Genomic DNA, 9139 nt, shown 5'->3' with positions numbered 1-9139 from the left:
TTGATATTTTGGCTAGCGGCTATGCTGTGCCAGTTTCATATCAAATTGTTGCAAAACTGTATTCACAATTAGGTGTAACAACATAGGGTTAACGCCCGGGTAACTCCGCGAGGACGCAAGGAGGGCGCCATCTCAAAAATAATAAGATGGATTTCAAATTATGGTTAATACGAAAACGCACAAAAAATGTTTTAAAAACACAACTAAGTCAAACTGTCAATAGTCCTGAAAAAACGAATATCAGTTTCATCCCCGTAAATCTCCATCAAGTTCTGCACCGTTCCTTTCAAGCTTTCGCGCTTCTTTTTTGATATTTTTGCCCGATGAGGCATTCAAAAAATTTCAATATTGCACGGCAGTGTCTTTTTGCAGGTTCACCAAAAGTTTTCCAAATTCCGGGGTGGGATCCGCTGAACAAGGCTTGTATCCCATAATGCCAGCCCTCAACAGCATTAGTTATTTCCTCGACAAAAAATTCAAAAGATTTTTCTTTTTCCTCATATCTTTCGAAAGCTAGAGCAGGGATCATTTTAATTGCCAAGGCCACTTCATGATTTTCTGACACCGGCTTTTGTAGTCGAAGTTCTCCAACTTTCCTGACAAAATTTTCAAATTTTTCAAAATTTCAAAATCTAATAGAACCTTATCGGGCATGCAATTTGGGGCAAAGGTTTCTAAGGCATCAAATAATCGGCTGTACGTTTTTATCGTTTTGTTTGGAAGGAGGGCATACAAACAAGCAGCAGCAATACCGATAATATATACATCAAGGGTATAAATTTGGTAGGAGTTTTTGGACGAAAATTAGAGCAATCCATCCGCAAGCGAAAACTTTGAACCCTCGAGAACCGATGTCAATTAAGGACCACCAAAGAATAAAAAACGCTCGTGGTCTTCCTTTCCGCTGTCATACCGCAGAAACTCTTAAAACTTATCGGGTATATCAAAATGCCGGTCCTACGTTTCATGAATTGACATTGTTTGCATATACTTTCTTAACCGCTTTGATGTTTGAATTAAAGTTGGTTTGATAGCAACGCAAACAGGGTGGTCGAGAGAACGACAGTTAATGGTAAAATTGTACAGCAGCACGGGCTGCTGCGGGCGTTAAGTTTTCACTCATGGCTTGATCTCTTTAATAACTTATTGATTGGCCGGCTTTCCGATAGAAGCATTATGATCTTGTGTAAATGCGAAAACGCGGCACTTGTAGCTTTGATATTTTGAGCAATTCCAGGCACTGCTGAGCTTATTTATTCTCTTAACATAAAACTCGTGGCCTTCTACAACCAATTTTTTTCTTCCACCAACTAGATCAGGTAACTATTTCGCTATTTGTTATAGCTTTGCTTTAAACTATTGAGTTGTTGGCTCAATGTCCCTGACAATTATGAGTCTTGAATTTACAGATTAAAATCGGGATGAAATGATAGAGGTGTGAAAAGTATATTCACACCTCAGTCATTTCATCAAGATTTTAATATCTGTTAATTAGACCAAAAAAGAGTTGATTCAGGCTTAATTATTCTCAATTATAGGAAGCTTAAAACCGGGGTGAAACAATATAGGGGTTAAATAATTGAGGGGTTAAATGATACAGGGGTTAAAAAATTGGGGTTAAAGTATAGGGGGTTAACAGAACAGGGATGAAAAAACAGGACACCCTAATAAACAATTAATTAGTGCTAACGTGGCGGGTAGTTGAACTATTGGCCACTTTTTGTCATGTACGTTTGGAAATAAAGTTTATCAGATTACTGCTTTTTGACACTCGTTGTTAATGACTATGTAGCACTCGGCCTCGTTTTAATCCATTAAATTGATACGCCAAAAAGCTGTAATTTAATATATACATATGCTGAGTATTTGGAAACCACAATAAAAAACTACATGTGGAAAACTGCAATAAAACAATTTAAGCATTGAAAAAGTATTTTCTATTGATGATTGTCTCAATTGATGAAAGTTGCAGCTAAAATTGTTTGAAGAACTATCACCAGAACATTGAATACGCCATTTGGGCCAAAATAAATTTAGGATCGTTTCAGTACAGTTTTTATGGTTTTTAAGACCCTCTCCTTATGGAAGCAATTAGAATTTTATTCAAACTGAAAGACACTAAAACTTGTCCCCTTCAAGATTAGCATTTAGCAAAATTTATTTGGTTCTAAGTGTGGCGTTGAACGAGGTATTTCATTAAGGTTCAAAAATATGAATTGAATTCTAAAAAGATCTTTTTGTCCCAACCCGCACATAAGATTAAAGAGAGATGATGTGTATACGGCTAAGAGCTTCTTGTCCTTCTATCGTATCCTGTCTTTTATCAGTAACTATTTCCTTCGTTTCACATGTTTAGTTTCTGTATATACACCAATTCAAACAAAACATTTTACATCCGGTTACAATCGACTTCTCATTCTCTTACAATTTTGGGTTATCAAGCCATAAGAATCAATCTTACAATTGTGGTAAAATCAGCGAAGTTAATGTGAGGCATTAACATCCTCGGGCCCACAGGACCTAACCCTAAAATGCTATGGGGTTTTGGTTAAACATGCATAAGTTTTACTGCTGGTCTGTTTAATTTGCCTAAAGCGGTCTTAACCTCGCATGACCTAGTTATGTTATCGGGGCCGGTGAAAGTTCGTGTAACTCGTCCCAGCGGCCAGATTCCTTTTGCTTGGTGTAATCTCCTCAAGAAGGCGAACAACATTATCCACTTCCAAAGCTGCTTCACTAGATGTCCACTTCTGTCGTTTGTTCAGCGAGGGAACATACTCGGTTAGCAGCCTCTTCCAAATCTGTTGAAGTCTCTGCTTCACCTGTGTTTATGCCGAAATCTTCAAGGTAAGTGTCTTGCTGAAAACGGCTCCAGGAACATTGCAAAAGGGCCTTCCAAGCAAGAAGTGGTTTGGGGTAAGTGGGTTGTCGTCTTCGTGGTTGTTTCTCACGTGGGTGAGTGGAAGACAGTTGACAAGACACTCAGCTTCCCTGACGATCGTGGCAAAGACATCTGGGATGAGTTTTGCGGAACCGAGGTTCAATAGAAGAGCTCGTTTGACACACTGAACGAGTCTCTCCCACACCCCACCGAAGTGAGGAGCAGAAGCAGGGTTGAGCTTTCATTCAACATCCAGGAACGCCAAAAATGAATACGACTAAGAGCCTCTTGTCCTTCTATCGTATCCTGTCTTTTATCAGTATCTATTTCCGTCGTTTCACATGTTTAGTTACTGTATATAAACCAATTCAAGGAAAACATTTTACATCCGGTTACAATCGACTTCCATTCTCTAACAATTTTGGGTTATAAAGTCATAAAACTCAATCTTACAATTGCGGTAAAATCAGCGAAGTTAATGTGAGGCATTAACATGACGTATGCTCAGTTTTGACCGTTGTTTTAACTTTTTGTATCAACTTGTGTATGATTTCAATGAAAGACGCTCATCAGTTGTTTCAACATCCATCATTATAAATGTTCTTTGTGATTTCAATCTTTCTACGGCGGCCATGGTCAAGGTAAAATAAACCCAAGACAACTTTCGTTTTTCACAGTTTTATTAAATTCAAAACTTGCAAGAACCATCAATTTCACAACTTACAAAATTTTATTGTTCCGACCCAATTGGGGAGAGGATCTATATACTCAAATGGGTTTTTTGTTCAGACAATTTTGGCTGATGGATGTTTTTATGGTAGAGAGTTGAGACTGGTCTTATTAGAAAGCTTGTCTAGCGGAGAATATGGAACTAAAAATATTTTTTTGATTTTCGTTTTTCACAATTTAGTAAAGAGTGCAAGTTTGACTGTGATGAAAAAGAATATTAGTAACAGGTTTTTTATCACATTTTCTCGGGTATAACTCGGTCTTTAGATCATCATTTTTAAAAGTTTCTTTCTAGGATTTAGTTTTTTTTCTGGTTGAGTTTTGACAAATCACCCTTCCAAACCTTTCTTTTAATATTTCTTTGAAATTGGCTTTCCATCTACTCTGTGAGCATTGGTCACGATAATTAATTTTCAAAAACACTTCTCCAGCCTGCTTCCAATTCTACTATTATGAATTCAAGGAAAATTGACAGTTAGCACGGGTCTAGGAAACAAACCCTCGTGGAAAAAACCCGCCAGTTTATTATAGGAAATAAATCCCCACGTAAAAATACCCCCACCGAAATAAACCCCGGAGAAAAAACATCCATTTGATCATTGAAAGGAAAACAAACACATTGAAATGAAAATCATCAAAACAAAAGCTTAAACACGCATGCGTAAAAAAATCAAGTGATTTTTTACGTTCTGCATTACGTATTCACGCTTTAACTTTATAAATTTTGCATTTCAGTGTCACCTATGGGATATGATTTACTCAGTTTTTTTCGAAAGATTTCAGTTTTAGGCCTCTATAAAAAGATAGGTTCATACTCAGAAAAAGGGATGAAAGAGGTGCCCCCCCCCCGAGAAACCTACCCTGTCTAAAAATCACTCCGAATAGTGCCGTCTAAATCAAATTTTTAGTCTTTCATGTTTTTGCTTCCCATGGTCAGTCAAAAAGGGACAGGGCTTAAAGGGTTGACAACCCATCCTCCGTGCTATGGTACCTAGCCACAATAGTGTTGCTGTCTCTTGTCCTACGGTGGGGGAGGGGACAATCACCGTTCAGGTAATAGTTTCTGTGGTGGATAAACTGAACGAACCAAACTCTAAAGCCTAATTGGCTTGTTTTCAATCAACCTTTTAGCACGTGTTGTATCAAATGTGTGTACATACAATCAACGGCAATCATTCTGTTATCCTAATCCAATTAGTGTGACATGATTGAAACAAAACTTCACGCCAGGCCTATTCTTTAACTTAGCAAACTTGAAATCAACAACAATAGCTCCAATTGAATGGAAACCTCTGACCAATTGTGTTACATTCGAACCAACAAATGAGAAACAAAGCTTATATACCAAAGTTTTGCGTATATTAAGAGAGTCTCTCCCACACCCACCGAAGTGAGGAGCAGAAGCAGGGTTGAGCTTCCATTCAACATCCAGGAACGCCAGAAATGAACACGACTAAGAGCCTCTTGTCCTTCTATCGTATCCTGTCTTTTATCAGTATCTATTTCCGTCGTTTCACATGTTTAGTTACTGTATATAAACCAATTCAAGGAAAACATTTTACATCCGGTTACAATCGACTTCCATTCTCTAACAATTTTGGGTTATAAAGTCATAAAACTCAATCTTACAATTGCAGTAAAATCAGCGAAGTTAATGTGAGGCATTAACATGATGTATGCTCAGTTTTGATCGTTCTCTTAACTTTTTGTATCAACTTGTGGATGATTTCAAGGAAAGACGCCCATCAGTTGTTTCAACATCCATCATTATAAATTTCCTTTGTGATTTCAATCTTTCTACGGCGGCTATGGTCAAGGTAAAATAAACCGAAGACAAATTTAGTTTTTTACAGTTTTTCACAGTTCAAAATTTCACGCCAGGCTTATTCTGTAACTTAGCAAACTTGAAATCAACAACAATAGCTCCAATTGAATGGAAACCTCTGACCAATTGTGTTATATTCGAACCAACAAATGAGAAACAAAGCTTATATACCAAGGTTTTGCTTATATTAAGAGAGAGAACTCAAAAATTCTACTAACTGGAAGTGCGAGTGAAAACGAAACAAATCGCAGTGTAAGCACCAAATGACCAAGTTATTCGGCATTTAATGACCAATTTTGGACACCTAATGACACATTTAATCGACAATTGTCCTATCAACATAGACACACACCAGACAGGACGCTAAATGTGCCTTACAAAATTAACAACCGGATAAAAGACTGTGCTTCAACTTTACGCATTCAATCAAAAAATGTTTTAACCGCCATCGCGAATGTGCAATTAGAATGCCTTTAATTCCTCCCATCAAAAAACGTATTCGCCATATTAAGGAACAACAAAGAGGACCGGGGCCAATTACTAAGAGCGATGACTGTGAAATCCCCGAGAAATACCTAACTACCACGAAAGACGATGACTTCCTCTTTGAAGGCGGAATTGTTCCGCAGTCGGAAAAAGGCTTCTGATTTTTGGAAAAGAATACAATTTGCATTTGCTAAATTAAAACAAAGAATGGTTTGTCGATCGGACTTTTAAAAGCTGTCCCGACAAATTGCATCAGATCTTTACTTTGCATTGCCACGACATTGGAATAACAGTGCCATGCATATATACATTGTTGGCAGACAAAAAAAAACAGGACACATATGTTCCATTTTGTGAAAGCCTAAAAGATAGTATATTACACCCCGACACAACAACGATGGACTTTGAGTCTGCCTCAATAAGTTCCGCAACGGAAGCCTTTACCAATGCTGAAGTTATTGGATGTTTTTTTTTCATTTCCGTCAATCTCTTTGAAGAAAAGTAGTTGAGTTGGGCTTCTGTGTTAAAAATCGGGAGGACACAATTTTCAGTTTAAATACCCGTATGTATGCACCACTTGCATTTTCGCTCCCCAAACATACTGAATCTTGGTTCAAAATGCTTAAATTATTGCTGTCAGAAGTCGAAGCTCTGGATTGTGGTGACTATTTTGAGTAAGTTTTTCTCGGCCTCCTCAACAGAGATGGGAGCAGGCGAAAACCACGCTTTCATCTAAAAGTGTGGAATGTGTATCATCCAAAGATTGAAAACCTACCGATAACCAACAATGCGATAGAAGATTTCCATAGATGTTACGAATCATTGCCTCAAAGTAAAAAGCCCGATGTTTGGAAATTTTGTAGGCGATACACAGACAACAGGCGCTTCAACAATTTAACGTGGCACAACAAAAAGTGGGGAGGCAGGTAGTTAAAGACAGCGAAAATCACGGCAGATTAAAACGAATTGTGCCCCACACGAATATCAACCATTTTAATGTTTGCGGGCAATTGCTTCAATGTCACTTTGAGAAACCGTTTCAATCTTTTGCTTTTTCTCTGTGTTTATGTCTGTGTATTTGTGTGTTAGAAATTATTCATTTAATTTAATTTGAATGGTTTTAAATCTCTTTGACAGTCAAGTGTAGGTTTATTTCCGTGGGTTTTTTTTTCATTGGGGGTTTCTTTCGTGGGGTTTTTTCTTACCTAATTTTGGGTGGGTTTTTTCCGGGTTTTTTTTCCGAAACCGGTTATCACACCTTGGGAAGTAATGTAGTTGTCAGCATATAGTCCGAATCTGATTCAAATTGATGGGCGATTTTGAAGAGGCATTTATAAAAACGGGCAGTTTTTGGAAAATTTTTAACAAGTGTTGTGAAAAACTAAGATGGTAACTAAACAAGCCGTATATTAGACGTCAGAAAAACATGGTGTAATGTGTTTACTGAAGATCTGATTTAAAATGTTAAATATTTTGTTTTTTCTGGCGTTTCTTAGAAATCATTCAGTTGTACGTAGCTTTTTGGTACCATAATGTATAATAAAATTTATTGTTCGTTGTGCTTCTACAGATCACCTTTTGAGGTTAACACCTTGATGACGAAAGAAGGTGCTCGGTAATTGAATGGAAAATTAATAAAATTGGATGGTACAATTAAATCACTTCTTCAATTAGAATTTAAAAATGGAATTGATTAAGTCGATACCGCTTGCTCAATTTCAGTCTATCAAACCTAAATCTGCAAAAAATGAGCCAAAAATCTGTAAGTTTAGCAAAGCTGTATTTTTCACGCTTTTGTAGTGAACAACTCTGTCATAGACATCCATGTAAACACATCCGCAGTCTCCTAAATCTAGTAGAGATCCGCGAGGTTTGCGATCTGCATTGGGGAGTACCCCCACGTATTCGTAGGTATAGTTGTGGTCAGACTCATTTTGAGCCACTGAATGGGCTTTCCGATCAGGCACTCGTTCTAACAAGATGGTGTAATACCTGAAAAGACAATAATAGAGCTATAGAATTTTGGTTCTTTTCCATATGTGCCCTCCCCCCCTAGTGGGTACATTGTTATTTAAACTCTCCTGACACATGCGGCCTAATTTTACATAAAGGTTCACTATATAATAACACGTACTCTGTAACTGAGGGTACATAACGTATACTGGGGGCGGACCGGGAGGACACAGACGGAAAATATCCGGAATTTCAAAGGAGCCTTTACAAGGCAGTGTCCCATGTATCATCATCTAGGATGAGGTCCGCAACCCAAAACACATATTGGCCACACCGACCTGCGTCGTGTATAGGGGGTTCAAGAAAAACTATAAACCATGCCCTACCCAAATATAGGTGTTGACGCGAACGCCGTGAACAGACTTTGGCCAAGCCATTGAGTTGGTGACACCTGACTGTTGTCTGCGACCCAAGTAGGTCTGGCCAATACCTGTTTTGGGTCGTGGACTTCATCCTGGGCAAGTATCAAATAATGTTGAATGATAATAAATTGCCTGTCTCGGTGGTTTGAATCTTTCCTGTAATCTATCCATATATCAATTTAACAAAGGTTTGTTTTCAGATAAATAAAATTGGATACCGATTGGGCAGGCTGAAACCACACTCTCCTATCCAATCTATTCATTTATTGGCTCTCAGGTCCCATTCTGTTTAAAAATTATTCAGTTTTGTAAATCTGTAGAGAAAAGTTTGTTCTGAATTCTTTTTTTCTCATAAATTGCTTATAACCTTATCTTAATTGAACTATTTTTGGTTCATCTGTTCTATGAGTGATATGATAAACAATTCTCTTGAACAATTGGATATAGCTTTTTTACTTAATTAATTAGAGTTTTTGTGGCTTTGACATGCGGTTTTGTTATTTTTCGTAATTTTAATTTTTTTATGTACTTATTTTCAACTTTGTAGTCCCAGCATTTAACCTGATTACTCACTGGTCTACTGGTGTTCTCTTGCAACACTAGTTAAGTTGCAAATTGTTTTTTGTTTAGAGCTCCTGGGTTTCAAAACTTGAATGTATTTGTTTTCAAGAACTTTTTTTAAAAAAAATCTTAACAGCCCATTTATTTAACTCTACTAGTTGAGTTTACGACTCGTTAGAGACCCTCTAGGCAGTTTTTCTTTTGTAACTTTCGACAAATTTGTTAACTGTAGCTGGTAAACTAATTCAAATTCAAATTCAACTAATGGCCTTTGATTTTGAT

The 9139-nt window shown here is 37.4% G+C and overlaps 1 protein-coding gene across 1 annotated transcript in view; it reads left to right on the top strand.

Annotated features, from left to right (window-relative positions):
• The window catches only part of LOC142357437 (uncharacterized), a 63706-nt gene extending 57624 nt beyond the window's left edge, over window positions 1–6082 (top strand). The window contains exons 5-6 of the mRNA XM_075409068.1: window positions 2766–2847; window positions 5902–6082. Coding sequence (XP_075265183.1) covers window positions 2766–2847; window positions 5902–6082 — 263 coding nt within the window. The remainder of the gene's footprint in view (window positions 1–2765; window positions 2848–5901) is intronic.
• The last annotated feature ends 3057 nt before the right edge of the window (window positions 6083–9139 follow it).

The sequence above is a fragment of the Convolutriloba macropyga genome, unplaced genomic scaffold (genome assembly GCF_964194025.1).
Source record: "Convolutriloba macropyga unplaced genomic scaffold, txConMacr16.3 SCAFFOLD_421, whole genome shotgun sequence".
NCBI classification, from domain to species: domain Eukaryota; kingdom Metazoa; phylum Xenacoelomorpha; order Acoela; family Convolutidae; genus Convolutriloba; species Convolutriloba macropyga.
The sequence above is the reverse complement of the archived record's forward strand: the minus strand, read 5'-3'. Positions and strand labels throughout refer to the sequence as shown.